At 33.8% G+C, this 21,126-nt stretch overlaps 1 protein-coding gene across 12 annotated transcripts in view; it reads left to right on the top strand.

Annotated features, from left to right (window-relative positions):
* The window catches only part of PHF14 (PHD finger protein 14), a 198,173-nt gene that overhangs the window by 155,719 nt on the left and 21,328 nt on the right, over positions 1–21,126 (top strand). Inside the window, exon 19 of one of the 12 annotated variants that reach the window (XM_082471732.1) lies at positions 16,180–21,119. The exons of 10 other annotated variants lie outside the window; for them this stretch is intronic. In XM_082471732.1, the coding sequence (XP_082327858.1) occupies positions 16,180–16,194 (15 nt within the window). In that variant the 3' untranslated portion in view covers positions 16,195–21,119. Of the gene's footprint in view, positions 1–16,179; positions 21,120–21,126 lie in introns of those variants that run through there. One more of the 12 variants, XM_082471733.1, reaches the window with a different exon arrangement.

Below are 21,126 nucleotides of genomic sequence, written 5' to 3'. Positions count from 1 at the left end.
AATCTGACCCTTAAAAAATTATGTTCTATAGGATAGATAAGGCATGTATGGATATAATTATAGGATTTAAAGTGTTAATACAAGATTTAAAGTGTTAAATGCCATTAGAAGGTACAGATAAACTACTGGGAATTAGAAGACTAGAAACATTGCTTTCAGATCCAAGAATCAAAAAGATTGTGGATAATGTGTCATCTGAATGGAATTATGAAAATTAGGTTGGATTTGATAGGAATGTAAGTCAGGATAGGGCTAGGTTAAGCAGCACACACACAAAAATCCCAGATTTTTAGTGAACTAACACAAGTTGATTTCTCACGCAAGTAGCATGTCAATACAGGTTGACAGAGCAACTCTGTACATCATAGTCACTTGAGGACCGAAGCTGATGGCAGTTTTATTTCAACATCTGTGGTCCAAGGCACTGTAGCAGGAAATATGGCAAATTATAGAATGGCTTTTAAAATCATATCTCGAAATTGACACATTTAACTCCATACAAATTATATAGTTATACCTAATGTTAAGAGGCCAGGAAAGTATAATGCTACCATGTGCTACCATATTTCAAAGGCCTTTCCGGTGTTTGGAGCAGCATAGGGGGAATCCTTGGAGAGAAGGAGTATGTGTACAATTTGTATTGGGGAAACTGCATAATAATTTGAAAAGCAGTAATTATACTACTAATAAATGCTAATATGTTTAATTTTTTTCTTTTTGTTTTTCTTGATAGACTTTTTTGGAGCAGTTTTAGGTTTACAGAAAAATTGAGTAGAAAGTACAGAGTTCCCCATATGCCCCCTCATTCCTGCCCCCACCCCTGTAATATATGAAGCTGTAGTAATGGTTTCCCCTGTTATTAACATCTTGCATTAGTGTGGTACATTTGTTACAATTAATGAGACAATTAATACATTATTACTAACTAATGTCCACAGTTTACATTAGGATTCACTCTTTATGTTGTATATTCTGTGGGTTTTGAAAAATGTATGACAGCATATATCTACCATTACAGTATCATAGAGGATAGTTTCACTGCCTAAAAATCCCCTGTTTTCCACCTATTTGCCCCTCCTTCCCTCCCCCTAAACTCCTGGCAGTCACAGATCTTTTTACTGTCTCCATACTTTTGCCTTTTCCAGAATGTCATATAGTTGGAATTACATAGTACATAGCCTTTTCACATTGGCTTCTTTTACTTAGTAATATACATTTTTCTCCGTGTTTTTTCATGGCTTGATAGCTCATTTCTTTCTTTCTTTCATCTTTTTTTTTTCCTTTACATTTTAGGTTCACAGCAAAATTGAGTGGACCGTACAGAGAGTTTCCATGTATCACCTGTTCCCACAGATGCACAGCCAACCTCCCCCACTTGTGACATCCCACACCTCAGTGTTACATTTGTTACCACTGATGAACCTGCACTGACACATCATTACCACCCCAAGTCCATAGTTTACATTAGGGTTAACTCTTGGTGTTGTACATTCTGTAGGTGCTGACATATGAATAATTATATCCATCATTACAGTATCATGCAGAATAGTTTTATTGCCCTAAAAATCCACTATGCTCCACCTATTTACTCCTCCCTCCCTTTCCCAAACCCCTGGCAACCACAGATCTTTTTACTGTTTCCTTAGTTTTGCTTTTTCCAGAATGTCATATAGTTGGAATCATACAGTATGTTTGGATGCACCACAGTTGATTTATCCATTCACCTATTGAAGGTGAGAGAGAAAATGTATGAGTACAATTAGTTTGTTGTATAATACAACAATCTTGGTTGCTTCCAAGTTTTGGCAATTATGAATAAAGCTGCTATAAACATACATGTACAGGTTTCTATGTGGACATAAACTCATTTGGGAAGAACCAAGGAGCATGGTTGTTGGATCATATGGTAAACGTATGTTTAGTTTTGTAAGAAGCTGCCAAACTGTCTTCCAAAGTAACCGTACCATTCTGCATTCCCACCAGCAATAAATGAGAGTTCTTGTTGCTCCACATCCTTGTCAGCATTTAGTGTTGTCAGTGTTTTGGCTTTTAGCAATTCTAATAGATGTGTAGTGATAGCTCATTATTGTTTTAACTTGCAGTTCCCTTGTGACGTATGATGTTGAGCATGTTTTCATATGCTCATTTTCTATTTATATATCTTTTTTGGTGCGCTATCTCCTCAGATCTTTTGCCCATTTCTTAATTTGGTTTTCTTATTGTTGAATTTTAAGAGTTCTTTGTATATTTTGGATGCCCGTCCTTTGTCATATCTGATACAGATACAGATCTCTGTGTCTATGAATTTGTTTTATTTTGTTTGTTCTTTTGTTTTTTTTTTTTTGTTTTTTTTAAGATTACACATATGAGTGAAATGATAGAGTATTTGTCTTTCTCCATCTAGAGTAATACCTTCAAGGTCCATCCATATTGTCGCAAATGGCAGGATCTCATTCTTTTTTTTTTGGCTGTGCCATGCACGGCATGTGGGATCCTAGTTTTCCCCAACCAGGGATTGAACCCATGCCCTCTGTATTGGAAGCACAGTCCTAACCACTGGACCGCCGGGGAAGTCCCAGGGTTTCATTCTTTTTTATGGCCGAGTATGTGTGTGTATATATATATGTATGTAAAGAAGATGTGGCACATGTATATATATATATATATATATATATACATATATATATATATATACACACATGTGCCACATCTTCTTTATCCCTTCATCCATTGATAGACATTTAGGTTGCTTCTGTTTCAGAAGTTTTTAATTTTAATGAAGTTCAACTTAATTTTTTTCTCTCATGGGTGGTTCTTTTGTTGTATCTAAAAAGTCATGGTCAAATCCATGGTCAGCTAGATCTTCTCTTGTTTCTTCTAGGAACTTTATAGTTTTGCATTTTACATTTAGGTTTCTGAACCATTTTGAGTTAATTTTTGTGAAAAGTATAAGATCAGTATGTAGACTCTTTTTTTTTTCTTTTTTTCACATGGATGTCCAAGTGTACCAATGCCAATTTTTCTTTTTTTTTCTTTTTTTTCTTAACATTTTTATTGGAGTATAATTGCTTTACAATGGTGTGTTAGTTTCTGCTGTATAACAAAGTGAATCAGCTATACATATACATACAATTTTTAATATTCAAAAGTCAATTACTTTTTTATATCCAGCAATGAACAATTGGAATTTGAAATTAAAAACACAATACCAATTTCCTTAGCACCAAAAAAAAAATATAAGTCTAACAAAATATGTACAAGATCCATATGAGGAAAACTACAAAGAAATAAATCAATGTCAAATGGAGAAAGAAATCAAAATCAAATGGAGAAATATTCCATGTACATAGATAGAAAGACTTTACTTGATATTCTCAAGATGACAGTTCTTCCCAACTTCAATGATAGATTCAGTGCAAACCCAGTCAGATTCCTAGCAAGTTATTTTGTTGATATTGACAAACAGATCTAAAGTTTATATGGAAAGATGTAAGTCCTTGAATAGCTAAGACAGTATTGAAGGAGAAGAACAAAGTTGGAGGACTGAAACTATCTGACTTCAAGACTTACTATAAAGCTACAGTAACCAAGGCAGTGTGGTATAGGTAAAAGAATAGACATAGATCAGTGGAACAGAATAGACAGCCCAGAAACAGACCCATGTATATGTAATATCCCAATCTTTGGCAAAGGAGTGAAGGCAATTCAATGGAGAAAATGTAGTCTTTTCAGCTAATATGTTTTTAATGCAAAGCAAGTGGTTGGGAGGGTAGATGGAGACCATATCATAAAGGGTTACAAATATTATACCATGAATTTGTAACCACCGAAGTCCTGTTTGGTGCCCTTTAGAGGATGTTAGGGATCAGGAGAGATATTATTTAGACCAGTGATTCACAAGCTTTTTCAGTCAGAGATTTATTTTATATAGTTTGCTACATATAACCTAAAGATTTTACAGAATAAAAAGCATGCTGATAATTTTTGTTCTTTTCTTTTTACATTAAAAAATGCTGATCAGTCTCCACTAAATTGATTTTACTACCACTTGTAGCATTAAATAATTTGAAAAATACTATCTGTTCAAAGTGCTTTATTTTACAGTTAAGGGAAGTAAGACTCACAGAAGTAACCTCTTGTTAATCTCAGGTTTACACAGCTAGTTAATGGCAGAGCAATGACTAGCTTAGTGCCAGTTAGTGCTCTTTTTACAGTCATTTATTAATCTATCACTGAGCACTTCAGAAATTATTTTATATTGTCATTAAATCTGTCCAGTAATTAAAAACAAGTTTAGTGCTAAAATATAGATGTCTAAAACCATTTTGCAAATCATGAGTAAACTCAAACTATGGAAGGGTACACAGTGATTGATTAGGTAGAGCAACACACAGTCCTCTGATTAAGCTTTGTCAAAGACTGAACGCATTCTTGTTATATGCGTGTTATATGAGTACTTGCACATAAATGTGCTGGTTTGTCTATTGTCACTGGAACCCACCTCTGTCTTCACTTGACATACTCTTCTAAGTCTCTGAACTTGATTTTATTCCTTCCCTCATCAGTGTCCCTCATTACTACTGCTGGTACAAACAGTTTCCTGAAAATTTGTCTCTTAGATGTACTTGGTGTCCCTGTACTCTTAGTCAAATAGTCTCCTTTAAGAATAGACTTGGAATCAAATTGTCTAGGTAACTGTGTAAATTTGGGCAAGTGACTTAATGTCTCTGTACCTCATTTGCTTACTTTAAAATGGAGACAGCAATAAATAATACCAACTTGTTAGGGCTTTTTTTTTTTTTTTTGGCTCTTTTATCAGTGGTTTAGAGTCTAGTAACAGTGACAATGAACCTGACTAATACCTAATTCACTTTTCTATTTAGTTGCACAGGAAAAAGAAATGAAATAGTTTTCACTAAGATAAAGATGAAATATACATTTATGTCTAGTATTTCTGAAACACTGAGAATAGCACTTCCATTGTGTTTTTATTTTTTATTTTTTTTTAATTAATTAATTTATTTATTTATGGCTGTGTTGGGTCTTCGTTTCTGTGCGAGGGCTTTCTCTAGTTGTGGCAAGTGGGGGCCACTCTTCATCGCGGTGCGCGGGCCTCTCACTATCGCGGCCTCTCTTGTTGCAGAGCACAGGCTCCAGACGCGCAGGCTCAGTAATTGTGGCTCACGGGCCCAGTTGCTCCACGGCATGTGGGATCTTCCCAGACCAGGGCTCGAACCCATGTCCCTTGCATTGGCAGGCAGATTCTCAACCACTGCGCCACCAGGGAAGCCCGTGTTTTTATTTTTTTTCTTTATCTGAGGACCATTTAAAATTATTTTAATAGAATGTTGGCTTTAACTATATTTCTTCAGTAGTCTATAAAATTTAATTTTAATCAAGTGTTAATTTTTTGTATATTTTTCACAGTATAAAAACATCTTTTTTTCCTTTGAAACTCCAACTTTGTTAAGGAGCAACAATTTCCTGCATTGGTAATGTTAAATGTAACTTTAGCTTTCAATTCATTGCTGCAGTTACATTTCCAGAGCCTGCTGTAAGAGATAAACCCATTGCAAATAAAGACACTATTCATTTCCTTCCACCTCAGGCCACGCAGAATTGATTGAGGTAATAAAATGACAGCACCTTGTAATATACTGAAGGCTCTTTAATTCAAAAACCAGTTCTAGCCTGATTCAGAGCTTGTTTAAAGCTAATTTATAGCTTGCATAATTTTCAGCTGGCCAAGGTAAAGGATGATATATGAAAACTGATAAGGAATTAACTTATGATACATTCAGACCTGTCTTGTTAAAGTCAACCGGTATTAAAAAAAACAGAGGTGGGGGGATGGTGGAAAAAATAATTGGTAATCTTTTGCTTCACATAAGTAACATTGTTGACAACAGTTTAAATTGCCCACCGTCTTATTTCAAACCTAGCTTCTTGTCCTTTCTTTGTAAAATCAGTTCTATTTGCATTTCTTATTTTGTGAAGTCCTTCATTTTTCATGACGTATTAAGGTGAGTGTGAGGCTGAGTACAGTTAGCAGCTGTTGTGACTTCCATAGCGTCAAATACATTGTATGCCACAGTGGCAATGCTGCTGCTGAATAGTTCTCTGTCGGCATTTTAATTACAAATAATCTTTTTCAAGGTGCAAGCTGGAAGGAGTGAGGGCTGTTCATTTTTATTTGGGCTGAAAAATCAGGATTAGGCCTTTTTGCCTTTGTGGGCTGTTTTTGCTCTCTTTATTCTAGCATATTTATTCACTTTTGACCCACAAATAATACAACTACGATAGTAAAGTATTCTGTACTATGTATGAAGCCAGATTCTCAGAAATTTCATGTCAGCATTCACAAGTGAAACATGGATTACGTTTTCCTTTTTAATGTTTAAGTCTTTTGCATGGTTATTCTTTCCTCAAAAAACAAGACAACAGTGGAGGATGGGCATATCTTTTGCCATATTCCATTATTATAGGATCCTAGAAAGTGCTGAAAACTTTCAGAAGTGTGTTTACCATTAGTAACCATGTGAATCACACTGTATATTGCAAATGTTTTGTATATCAAAGCTAAAAAAGTCAATGAATAGATATAAATGTAAGGTTGGATATATGAGACTGAGAAATTTTTTTGTTTCTTCAGTGTAACTTGTCTAGATATTTAGGTAGTAAGATGAAAAGATTTTGTTTAGTCTAATTATGATGTCTATGGTAAATGGTCATAATTTTAATTACTTTTTTGAAAGTTATAAGCATATGTGCTTATTATAGAATAATATATAAAGATGAAAATAAAAATCATTCAGGGAATAACCACTACTAACATTGTGTTAGTTTTACAACTTGAAGATTTCTATTTTTTAGATACAAGCTCCATTTTCATTTGGTTCACTGTCACTAAAACGTTAACTCCTTGACTTGAGCCATAAAATATAAAAACTTTCTTTTCAAAAATTGTACTCCTTTTTAAGTGAATTTGGAGCCCATGTAACAAGTGATTTTGGAGCCCTAGTAATCCAAACAGAAACATACGGTTGTAATATTTTTCCTGCTTTTATACCTTGGGGAGAATGTTGTTTTTAGAACAAATATTTTATTTTTCCCCCATATGAGTTTTAAAAATCTAATGAAGCCAAAGGCTTGAAGATATTCCTATTACAAAAAATTCAGGGAGCAGGAATATCTGTGAAAAAGTATATTTTTGCTTTTATATTCAAAATATTTATATATAAGAAAAATTTTGTTTTACAGCAGAAAGTTTTTTTAGATAGATTCTTTCAGCCTCACTGGAATTAACAATAGAAAGCCATTAGTTTTGAGTTAATTTAAAGCAAATTTTGTCCCTGGCAAAGAATTGACTTATTTTATTTATTTATTTTTTTATACATCTTTATTGGAGTATAATTGCTTCATAATGCTGTGTTAGTTTCTGTTGTACAACAAACTGAATCAGCCATATGCATACATATGTCCCCATATCCCCTCCCTCTTGAGCCTCCCTCCCACCCTCCCTATCTCACCCCTCTAGGTCGTTGCAAAGCACCAAGCTGATCTCCCTGTGCTATGTGGCTGCTTCCCACTAGCTATCTATTTTACATTTGGTAGTGTATATATGTCGATGCTACTCTCACTTTGCCCCAGCTGCCCCTTCCCCATACCCCCGTGTCCTCAACTCCTTTCTCTACGTCTGTGTCTTTATTCCTGCCCTGCCACTGCATTCATCAGTACCATTTATTTTAGATTCCATATATATCCTTTAGCATATGGTATTTGTTTTTCTCTTTCTGACTTACTTCACTCTGTATGACAGACTCTAGATCCATCCACCTCACTACAAATAACTCAGTTTCGTTTTATTATGGCTAAGTAATATTCCATTGTATATATTTGCCACATCTTCTTAATCCATTCATCTGTCGATGCATATTTAGGTTGCTTCCCCGTCCTGGCTATTGTAAATAGTGCTGCAATGAACATTGTGGTACATGCCTCTTTTTTTTTTTTTTTTTTTTTTTTTTTTTTTTTTTTTTAACATCTTTATTGAAGTATAATTGCCTTACAATGGTGTGTTAGCTTCTGCTTTATAACAAAGTGAATCAGTTATACATATACAATATGTTCCCATTTCTCTTCCCTCTTGCATCTCCCTCCCTCCCACCCTCCCCATCCCATCCCTCTAGATGGTCACAAAGCACCGAGCTGATCTCCCTGTGCTATGCGGCTGCTTCCCACTAGTTATCTATTTTACATTTGGTAGTGTATATATGTCCATGACACTCTCTTACCCTGTCACATCTCACCCCACCCCCTCCCCATATCCTCAAGTCCATTCTCTAGTAGGTCTGTGTCTTTATTCCCGTCTTGCCACTAGGTTCTTCATGGCCTTTTTTTTTTTTTTTCCCCTTAGATTCCGTATATATGTGTTAGCATACTGTATTTGTTTTTCTCTTTCTGACTTACTTCACTCTGTATGACAGACTCTAACTCCATCCACCTCATTACAAATACCTCCATTTCATTTCTTTTTATGGCTGAGTAATATTCCATTGTATATATGTGCCACATCTTCTTTATCCATTCATCTGTCGATGGACATTTAGATTGCTTCCATGTCCTGGCTATTGTAAATAGAGCTGCAATGAACATTTTGGTACATGACTCTTTTTGACCTATGGTTTTCTCAGGGTATATGCCCAGTAGTGGGATTGCTGGGTCGTATGGTAGTTCTATTTGTAGTTTTTTAAGGAACCTCCATACTGTTCTCCATAGTGGCTGTATCAATTTACATTCCCACCAACAGTGCAAGAGTGTTCCCTTTCCTCCACACCCTCTCCAGCATTTATTGTTTCTAGATTTTTTGATGATGGCCATTCTGACCGGTGTGAGATGATATCTCATTGTAGTTTTGATTTGCATTTCTCTAATGATTAATGATGTTGAGCATTCTTTCATGTGTCTGTAGGCCATCTGTATATCTTCTTTGGAGAAATGTCTATTTAGGTCTTCGGCCCATTTTTGGATTGGGTTGTTCGTTTTTTTGTTATTGAGCTGCATGAGCTGCTTGTAAATCTTGGAGATTAATCCTTTGTCAGTTGCTTCATTTGCAAATATTTTCTCCCATTCTGATGGTTGTCTTTTGGTCTTGTTTATGGTTTCCTTTGCTGTGCAAAAGCTTTTAAGTTTCATTAGGTCCCATTTGTTTATTTGTGTTCTTATTTCCATTTCTCTGGGAGCTGGGTCAAAAAGAATCTTGCTGTGATGTATGTCATAGAGTGTTCTGCCTATGTTTTCCTCTAAGAGTTTGATAGTGTCTGCCCTTACACTTAGGTCTTTAATCCATTTTGAGTTTATTTTTGTGCATGGTGTCAGGGAGTGTTCTATTTTCATACTTTTACATGTACCTGTCCAATTTTCCCAGCACCACTTATTGAAGAGGCTGTCTTTTCTCCACTGTATATGCTTGCCTCCTTTATCAAAAATAAGGTGCCCATATGTGTGTGGGTTTATCTCTGGGCTTTCTATCCTGTTCCATTGATCTATATTTCTGTTTTTGTGCCAGTACCAAACTGTCTTGATTACTGAAGCTTTGTAATATAGTCTGAAGTCAGGGAGCCTGATTCCCCCAGCTCCATTTTTCGTTCTCAAGATTGCTTTGGCTACATGCCTCTTTTTGAATTATGGTTTTCTCAGGTTATATGCCCAGTAGTGGGATTGCTGGGTCATATGGTAGTTCTATTTTTAGTTTTTTAAGGAATCTCCATACTGTTTTCCATAGTGGCTGTATCAATTTACATTCCCACCAACAGTGCAGGAGGGTTGCCTTTTCACCACACCCTTTCCAGCATTTATTGTTTCTAGATTTTTTGATAATGGCCATTCTGACTGGTCTGAAGTGATACCTCATTGTACTTGATTTGCATTTCTCTAATAATTAGTGACGTTGAGCATCTTTTCATGTGCCTCTTGGCCATCTGTATGTCTTCCTTGGTGAAATGTCTATTTAGGTCTTCCACCCATTTTTTAATTAGGTTGTTTGTTTTTTGATATTGAGCTCCATGAGCTGTTTGCATATTTTGGAGATTAATCCTTTGTCAGTTGTTTCATTTGCAAATATTTTCTCCCATTCTGAGGGTTGTCTTTTCGTCTTATTTATGGTTTCCTTTGCTGTGCAAAAGCTCTTAAGTTTCATTAGGTCCCATTTGTTTATTTTTGTTTTTATTTTCATTACTCTAGGAGGTGGATCAAAAAAGATCTTGCTGTGGTTTATGTCGAAGAGTGTTCTTCCTGTGTTTTCCTCTAAAAGTTATATAGTGTCTGGTCTTACATTTAGGTCTTTAATCCATTTGGAGTTTATTTTTGTGTATGGTGTCAGGTAGTGTTCTAATTTCATTCTTTACATGTAACTGTCTAGTTTCCCAGCACCACTTATTGAAGAGGCTGCCTTTTTCATTGTATGTTCTTGCCTCCTTTGTCATAAATTATGTGACCATATGTGCATGGGTTTATCTCTGGGCTTTCTATCCTGTTCCATTGATCTATATTTCTGTTTTTGTGCCAGTACCATACTGTCTTGATTACTGTAGCTTTGTAGTATAGTTTGAAGTCAGGGAGCCTGATTCCTCTAGCTCCATTTTTCTTTCTCAAGATTGCTTTGGCTATCCAGGGTCTTCTGTGTTTCCATACAAATTGTAAAATATTTTGTTCCAGTTCTGTGAAGAATGCCATTGGTAATTTGATAGGGGTTGCATTGAATCTGTAGATTGCTTTGGGTAGTATAGTCATTTTCACAATATTGATTCCTCCAATCCAAGAACATGGTATACTCTCCATCTGTTTATGTCATCTTTGATTTCTTTCATCAGTGTTTTATAGTTTTCTGGGTACAGGTCTTTCACCTCCTTAGGTAGGTTTATTCCTAGGTATTTCATTCTTTTTGTTGCAGTGGTAAATGGGATTGTCTTCTTTAATTTCTCTTTCTGATTTTTCATTGTTAGTATATAGGAATGCCAGAGGTTTCTGTGCATTAATTTCGTATCCTGCAACCTTACCAAATTCATTGATTAGTTCTAGTAGTTTTCTGGTGGCATCTTTAGGATTTTCTATGTATAGTATTATGTCATCTGCAGACAGTCACAGTTTTACTTCTTCTTTTCCAATTTGTATTCCTTTTATTTCTTTTTCTTCTCTGATTGCCGTGGCTAGGACTTCCAAAACTATGTTGGATAAGAGTGGCGAGAGTGGACATCCTTGTCTTGTTCCTGATCTTAGTGGAAATGCTTTCAGTTTTTCACCATTAAGTATGATGTTTGCTGCAGGTTTGTCGTATATGGCCTTTATTATGTTGAGGTAGGTTCCCTCTGTGCCCATTTTCTGGAGAGTTTTTATCATAAATTGGTGTTGAATTTTGTCAAAAGCTTTTTCTGCATCGATTGAGATGATCATATGGTTTTTATTCTGTAATTTGTTAATATGGTGTATCACATTGATTGATTTGCATATATTGAAGAATCCTTGCATTCCTGGGATAAATTCCATTTGGTCATGGTGTATGATCCTTTTAATATGTTGTTGGATTCTGTTAGCTAGTATTTTATTAAGGATTTTTGCATTGATGTTCATCAGTGATATTGGTCTATAATTTCCTTTTTTTGTGATATCTTTTTCTGGTTTTGGCATCAGGGTGATGGTGGCTTCATAGAACGAATTTGGGAGTGTTCCTCCCCTCTGCAATTTTTGGAAGAGTTTGAGAAGGATCAGTGTTAGCTGTTCTCTAAATGTTTGATAGAATTCGCTTGTGAAGCCATCTGGTCCTGGACTTTTGTTTGTTGGAAGATTTTAAATTACAGTTTCAATTTTGTTACTTGTGATAGGTCTGTTTATATTTTCTAATTCTCCCTGATTCAGTCTTGGAAAATTGTACCTTTCCAAGAATTTGTCCATTTCTTCGTGCTTGTCCATTTTATTGGCATATAGTTGTTTGTAGTCGTCTCTTATAATCCTTTGTATTTCTGCAGTGTCAGTTGTGATTTCTCCTTTTTCATTTCTAATTTTATTGATTTGCATCCTCTCCCTTTTTTTCTTGATGAGACTGGCTAAGGGTTTATCAATTTTGTTTATCTTCTTAAAGAACCAACTTTTAGTTTTATTGATCTTTGCTATTGTTTTCTTCATTTCTGTTTCATTTATTTCTGCTCTGATATTTATGATTTCTTTCCTTTTACTGACTTTGGGTTTTCTTTGTTCTTCTTTCTCTAGTTGCTTTAGGTGTAGGGTTAGATTGTTTATTTGAGATTTTTCTTGTTTCTTGGGGTGAGTTTGAATTGCTATAAACTTCCCTCTTTGAACTGCTTTTCCTGCATCCCATAGGTTTTGGGTCATCATGTTTTCATTGTCATTCATTTCTAAGTATTTTTTAGTTTTGAGTAATTTAAAGCAAAATTTGTCTGTAGCAAAGAATTCATTTATTTTAAAATTACAGATTTATTAATGAGACATACTAAGAGAAAATGTTTAAGTAATTTGTGTTGTTACTGTTATTAAAAATTGAGCATTTACCCATGTTTAACCTTTTAGTCACTGTATTTATTTCAATGTATACTCACTTATTTCTTCTGATATTGAGGTATTTAATAATGACTTAGTATTATTTTCATTGTATAGGAAGATTAATTTTTTAAGCTCTGCTCTCTATTTGAGTAACTTTACATATTGACCTAGGGGAGAACATGATCAAGTTAGCCTAATGAAGTTAACTAATTGTCACCCTCTTATGAACTTCATATTGAGAGGAAATTAAAGAAAGAGAAATCATCAGCCTTTGGTTTGAAATCAAATTTAAAGGATTTTACAAAGTTGTAGTAAAATTTAAATGAAGAATGTATCTATTTTAAACTAACCCTAAATATAGGTAATTTAAAATGTTAAAAGGCAAATGTCTGGAGCATGCCAGGCATTTAGCTTTGTTTCCAAAAGAAATCAAAACTAAATTACAAAAAATGAAATATATGACAAGTAATTTTTTGAACCTTTTAAGGTACAAAAGGTATAGTAAATCAAAACAGAATTGATGAGAGTTGAGTAACATTTTCCATAGGATATGACTTAATGTACTATTCCTAATAATGTACTAATGCATCATTGTGATCAGCAAGTCCACACATTGACTTCTAGATTCCTGTCTGTGTGTGGGGATAACCTGGCTTATGAGGACCCTACACACATTCATATACGTGATTATACACATACATCAACCTTCTCATACCCCTGTACACCCCCCCACATACATTCCTACAGATGTTCCTACGTACAACTCTACACATAGCCCTTCACACACCCCCTACTCTTCACAAGACTCTATCGTACACACACCCTGTACATATATATGCACACTCTACACTAAAACAAAACTTACTTTGTTATCCTTACTATGTGTGATGTACCTGATTTTATTCTTTTTAATTAAATTTCACTTTTAAAACAACTCACTAAACCCACATTTCATCTAGACTGGAGCTGTTACAGTAGATCCTGACATATACAGGCCTATATTTTTGCTAGGTGTCTATGTATATGAATACAGATACAGAAGAAAATACAATCTAGGAGGAAGTAACATTTTGCTTACATTCTTAATTTTGTGTAGATATTTTTCAAGCTTTTATGTTGTGATCTTTCATTGTTCAGCAACAATGAGCTATAGATTTGTAAATTTCCTTTTTTTTTTTTTTTTAACCATGCAGTGGACAAACTATAAGAATATTCTACATAGAAGTATTTAAAGAAACTAAGAGTTCAAGCAAAGAGGTTTAAATGATACGATTTGAAAGAGGTTCATATAATAGGATTGATATTTCTGTACTTTATGATAAAATGAAAGACTTCGTGTTGGTAAAATGGCAGTACACTGCAGATTTTGGCATTATCTGAAATTGTTCCCAAGTACTTACTGACACAGAAATGTTCAATTCCTCGGAAACATCTCTGGTATACAGTCAGTCTTCTCATATAAATGTCAAGAAGCCAATATTATTTTATGTTTATTATCTGTGAGTTAAACCTCTTTTTTTATATGTCAGTTTTTGTAAAATTGACCTTAAGTAAAATATGCCTGTGGAACATCAGGTTTATAATCAGATAGACCTGGATTTGAATATCTGCTCCTCCACTTAGTAGCTTTGCCACTCTGGGGCAAATTCCTTAAGCCTTCTGAGTTTGTATTTCCTCATCAGTAAAGTAAAGGTAATATTGTGTAGGCAAGTTCTGAACATCAGAGAATAGCATATGTAGAATGCCTAGCATAATTACTGGCCCATTAAATTCTCTATAAATTGTAACACATACCATCGTGATTATTATTATTATAATTATTACTATTGTTACTAATCCCATGTTATTTTTATCCAGATTTGTGAGCAAAACCAAACTATTTTGTTACATGTGTGTTTGATTTTTCATAACCCAAAGGATAAGAGATGCCTACGAACTTAGAGAAGCTCTTTATATAATAGTTGTCAAAAAAGATTGAGAAAAATAGGATCATGTATAAATTTGATTATAGACTTATAACCTATGGTTTCTAGATTAATATGGAATCATATATGGAAATAGTACTATTTCATGGTTTTTTCAACAGAGGGTTATGTGAATACTTATTTTCTAGCATCTCAATTTTTAACTCAGGCTCTTAGTGTTGAATTTCATATGATATTAAATTATTGCTAATAAAAGAGGTCAGTAGATACTGCAGATGTGCTCAGGCTTACCTAAAAAAGTAACGTCTGCCTTAAAAATTCAGATAGCTAGAATTATAAAGCATTTACCCAGGGAGAGAATTGGTTCCCCAAGGTTATTTGAGGAAAATACAAGTTTCACCTTGAGTCTTATTCATAATGGTTTACTTCTCATTCATTTAAAATAGTGGAATCTTAGAATTTAAATCTAGAAGTGACTTTATAAAGTTACAGATCAACTGGTCAAATTGCCTTAGACCTTTTTTCCCTCAAGGTTATCACTAGTTAAGAAATCTAGAGTTCCAAGAGGTTTGTGAATGAATTGTTGAAGACCCATGATAAGTGGCAGGGCCACCAATGAGGACTTTGACTTTCTGTCTCCAAGTCCTTTGGTCTTTCTCCTATATAGTACTAATGCCCAGTGCTTGTTTATGTACGTTTGTGGTTAAATATCTTACAGCGCCTATATAATTCTTAAGTATTATGTAATTTCCATGATTATCTAATTGAGCTTATAATGTTTGGCATATGTAGACAGAATAAAAATATTATCATTTTGATACAAAATAAGTTATTTTAAAATTTTCCATGCATTGTGTTATATAATAGTCTGAATTTCATCAAGAGCATAATTTGATACACAGTTCTTCCAGGAGGTTTAATCAAGGTACAGATGACATTCTTTGGAATTATCAGCTTCATTTTGCATCAGTGTAGTATGTGAATCTCTGATTATAGGTATTTTTGTGTTTCAGTCTTTAAAACCTAGTTTAAAATTATTTCTAGCACCTGTAAGTTTTTATGCTTATGTCACTTTATTAATGATATTGCTGTTCCTACTTAATATTGCCTTCTCCTTTCCATGTAGTCTCTCCAAATGTGTAAAACTACTGCTTCATGGAAGAAAAAAAATGCTAGTATATTTTCCTCAAATTATCAGAGTATGAGAATTTGCCTGCACATTTTTTGGTGGTTACCTTTTGAATATCTAGATATCAGAAATGGCAAAGTAAAGGAATAATTTACTTAAATAGCTTCACTGTTTATTATTTTTACATTAGGATTTCTTAAACTTTTTTTTGGTGCAGGTTGTGGTTGGTTTGCCGCTACAGATGCTTCTCAATTACAGCAAAGTTTTATTGAGTTTCCTCCAAAGTATGCTATAGAGAACAATGTTAAATTTATTATCAATGCAAAATCATGAACCATAAACACATTATCCCAAACACATAAAATTACAGATTTTTTATTTTCTCAGTAACTTTAGGTATCCTCATATTTAAAGCTGGTAGAAATACTTGATGCCCTTTTCTCTTCAGATTGTGATACAAATAGCAATTATTCACTGCTCCATAATGGATCATTTTTATCTACATCTTGCGTCTGTTCTGTTTATATAGAATAAATATTTATGTTTTCTCATTTTTCTCAACTGATACAGATAAAAGAGATTTGAAGTATCAGCTATAATTCATTTCTTGAAAAGAAAGGCCTTATACTGATATTGTATGGAAGAGAAAACTATCTAAATCATTTCAGCAGCAAGCTTATAACCAAGATAACATCAGCATTTTCCTTTCCCTATATTAAAGTAAGGAAGCAGTATTTTATTAAAAATAGTATGAGAAGCTCAACCTATCATCACAAACCTAGCTTAAAGAAGATCCTGTTATGTTTGATAGGGAAAAATAATGGTAAGGTTTTGTTTTAGTCACATGTTCACTATACAAGATCATCAAAAAATTCCTAAAATGCAAAAACAACAAAAAAAGTGAAATAGTTCTTATGTTAATAGTTCATAGTTTTCTACTTTTAAGTTCTCAAAACCAAATTATTATTCTACATAGATATACAGTGATAAGACATTAATGACTTAATGGCTAGTGGGCTAATGTCAAAAAAGTTATCAGTTTGAAAAATCTAGAATTTTCTTTTCTGCTCATACACACGATGTAGCCCTGTAATTTAGTACTGCTAGCTGCTTATCTATTTTTTTGTAGTTAAATATTTGTTTAGGATAGGAGCAAGCTATATAACACTTGATCTGCATTACTTAAAAATTAGACATTAAAAGGTGTTAGTAACGTTAGAAATATTTCACATGCTTTGCGACTTCAGATTACATTTCCTGACTTTGACTTGGTATTGCCTTTTCCTAATGAAGAACAAAATTTTATTGAACTAAGGTCTATATGCTAAAATACATCCTTAGATAATTTTTTGAAGATGGTGTGTTACAGTAATTTACAAATAAAATATATAAACTTCATTTAGCATAAAAGTTTTCTATAAATAACTACGTAGCATTAATTTATTTTAATTACTACTTTTTTCATATTGCTTATCTATTGTGTAAGGAATTAAGTGAAAAATTACTTTGAACTGTGTTTTTAAATGTATTAATTATTTTGTTCGCATTATGCAACTAATACATGTTTGTTATAGATAATTTGAAAAATGCAGAGAAATGGATAAAGAAAACAAAACTCATAATCTACTTCCCAGGGATTACCACTGTTGGCATATTGATGTATTTCTTTTTAGCGTTTCTTCTTGCCTTCATTTTACAAATATTTACTGAGCCTTTTGTAAGTGTAGGGCCCAGTAATAGTTGTTGGGAGTACTGTGGTATCCATGAAAGGACATAACCCCTTCCTCTTGATGCTTATAGTCTAAAAGAGAATATAGACAAATGAGATGAAAACTATGGAAGAACTCAAGATACTGTTAAAACCAGGAGCAGTGGAAATAACCTGGTTTGATGGGTCCCAGCAAATATTCTTGATATTTTTAGAAAGTGGTAGGACTCTTCCCTCAATTCCACTACTATTATAGGCGTATATTCTTACTTACATCCCCTTCCTCCCTCCTTCCCTCCTTCCTTCCCTCTCTCTCTCGCTCTCTCTCTCTCTCTCTCTCTGTCTCATGTTTTTAAAATTCCATTGGCCATTTCAGTGAGGATCTAGAAGGAAAAACAATTCTTATGTGCATATACCTTCATATCTGAAAAATGCATATTATTTTAAAACCACTGTGCATCATTGTCATTTCTACAAACTTAAATAAACTGAAAAAGAGCTAACTTCCAAAATGTCTACAAGGCAATTACTTCACTATGAGCAGAAAAGAATTTAGCATTTCCAAATTATTTTTATGATATAAATATATAAAATATACATAGTATATAATATATATTGTAAAATAACAGTATAATAAATATATTTTATAAATATTTATATAAATATATAAACTTATAATTTGTATTATATATGAAATATATAATACTATAAAAAGTTGCTGATTCACTTGTTACAATTTATGGAAGTATTTTATTTTATCCAGTTTTAACACTGCCATTTGCCTAAAGCAGCACAGTTTCGTGGCATTTTGTAAAGAAAATTTTGTATTAATATAATTAATTTAATCAAACAAAGAACTGTTTTTCTAATCAAATAATCATGTGCTTTGTTTTTATCATCATGAAATAGTCTAATGAAAGTGAAAACTAACATGTGTTATAGATATATGTGATAGTACCACTAGGGAAAATATAAAAGCATATTTCATAAGAAAAAATTTTTTAAAAACCAATGGCAAATAGACTCTTGCATGTGTTGAGACTAAATTCTTTATTATGAATTATTATTAACTATATTAAATCAATTCTAGTGTTATTTTAGAATGTTTCATTGGAAAATCTAGGCTTATGACAGTATGTTTATGACATAGTTCCTAGTACTTTACAATCAAAATATGAGAATTCCTGTAATAGAATATTTATTTACATGTTACAGAATTATATTTTGAAAGCAAATAATTTTGGTATGATCTAAGACTTTATATTTGAAACTAGTACCAGAGGAATATCAGATAGAAAATATCTTAGTTCCTTCGAGAAGAATTTCTTCATTTCCTTTGACATGTTTTAACATTTCCCAATCTTTTGGAGAACTTCACCTCATCCCTTCTCCAGTTATTGCCCATTTCTGTACTACAGCAAAACTTCTAAATAGTTGTCTATACTCAGTACCTCCATTTTCTCTTTTTTCCTCTAAAATTGGAAATGTTTATAAAAAAAATAAGTGAAAGAGTTCAAAAATATTATATACCTCCTGATTACAGTCATGTAGAGTTAATTTTCAGAGTACTCAATTGAAGTTGGAAAGATCATTCTGATTTGACTGTTTATGGTTGAAGGTATAAAGGAACACATCTGCACGTGTTTTTAAAAGCATTTATAGAACCCTGCTATGTGTGAAAGTTTTCCTTTCATACCTACATTCAGCTCCATATGTTCATTTCCAGCATAACTAGGACATGCAAACCTAAAAGGAGATATTGAAAAGGTATTCTTTTTACAGTAAATGCAGTAGACTCACTGTTAGTGCAAATTAGTGCTGCAGTTGTTTTTTGTTTTTTATTCAGACTGAAAGTCTTAGAGACCAGGAGAGAAAACGTATCATATATTATTTTTAGGGAAGGGATATTTTTATGCTGTAGGAAAGGTTTGATTAATATAGAGATATAAAATATAACACATAACAGAAAGCCCAAAGAAATAGTATTGTCAGCAGCCCAGGCTACCAGGAGTAATTTTACCATGATTCTTTTGGTTTTTCCATCATAGTTCAAAGATGGCTGCTATAGCCCCAGTCATTACATCTTTGTTCTTGAAATTAAAGAGTAAGAACAAAGTGCAAAATGGCATCTCCCTCTTTAACTATGTCAGCCAGCCTTTGATCCCTACTACTCCATTAAAATAGCTCTTGTTAAGATCACTTGCTATCTCTTTCTCAGTAGTCATGCCTGTCCTGAATCTTATCTGACCTCTCAACATCATTTGACAATGTCGACCATTCCCTCTTTCTTGAAACATTTTCTTATCTTTGTTTCTATGACCCTCAGAGTCCCCTAATATTCTTTCTACATAAATGGGAACTCTTTCTCAGTCTTCTTAGCTGAATTCTCCACCTGTACCCAAGTTTTATTATCATGGCGTAGTCCTTGGGACCCTTTTCTTCTCTGTATGCCATTCCCTAGATGAATGCATATAGTCTCATCTATAAGTTGGGGACTTCCAGATTTCTATTGGTAGCCCTGAACTCCTCCCTCAAGATCTAAATTCATGTATCCTCATTTTTGCCTGACATTCCCATTGGATAGCTAAAGATTGTCTCAAGCTTAATGTTGCTGAAATAGAATTTTTTTTCCTGATCCTTCCTCACTCCCACTCCCATCACAACTTACTTCTCTCTTAGTCTTTCCTAACTCACTACTACCATTTTTGTGTGCCCCAAACAGGAATCATTCCTAATTACTCTCTTTTGTTTATTCCCCAATTTCTACCTCGCAGCCTGTCCTGACTCAGAATCATGTCATACATCTTTCCATTCCCACCACTACTGCAGTGCTCCACACCACCATCATTTCTGATTTATACTGTTGCAGTTGTCTTCTGCCTTATTTCCCTATTTTCATTCTTACCTATAACCTCTACTCTTCCTTCTCTGTACAGCAACTAAAATAAGCTTAAAACTCAAAATCATATTACTAGTATTAAACCCTTCAGTGGCTTCTCACTGTAAATGGAATAACCAGTGTGGCTTACAAAGGCAACCTAACATTGCCTCCTGCCACATATACTGGTGGTCATACAGGCTGAGCTCATTTGTACTATAGGGCCCTTTGCCCTTGTTCCCGATGCCTGGACATTCTCTTCTCACAGATTAGTACCTGACTGGCTCTTTCAAATCATTCACGTCTCAGCCTGAATGCCACCTCTTTAGTAGAGGAACTTCCCTCACTACCTTGTCTAAGGAAAACTGTGCTCCCACACATTGTATTCCTTTCCTTTGTTTTTTCCACTACATCAAAATATGAAATTATTTATCTGTTAATAGTTTATTGTCTCTTTCCTGTTGAAGTTTAAGATCTCTGAGGACAAAGACATGCTGTTGTTTACCACTTGTTTCTCCATCTCCTAGAACAGAACCTGGCACATAGTAGACATTCACATATTTGTAGGTTAATAAACAGTAGAAAACATTTCTATATTATAAGTTTAAGTAATTCTTAACATTATAATTACCATTTGTATTGAAATACTAAAACTGTAGTTAGAAAAGGAAGCAAAACTGATCATTTTTATCCTGGTAAAAAGAAAAAGCACTTTCTCCAACCATGTACATCTGAGCTCAACTTTCGACCCTGGTTTTTGGAAATGTATTTTAAATTCTATAATATAATAGCTGCCATTGTTTTCAGCACCTACTGTGTAACACATTTTGCTAGTAAATGTAAACATTTTACTAGTATAGTTTGCATGCATAATCATACTTCCAATCCCCAAAGGCTGTTTTTTGAGGTTAGTTTTTAATTTTTTTACATT

This window comes from Balaenoptera physalus (genome assembly GCF_965194825.1).
Source record: "Balaenoptera physalus genome assembly, chromosome: 8".
Lineage (NCBI taxonomy): Eukaryota > Metazoa > Chordata > Mammalia > Artiodactyla > Balaenopteridae > Balaenoptera > Balaenoptera physalus.
This window is presented reverse-complemented; position numbering and strand designations above follow the sequence as displayed.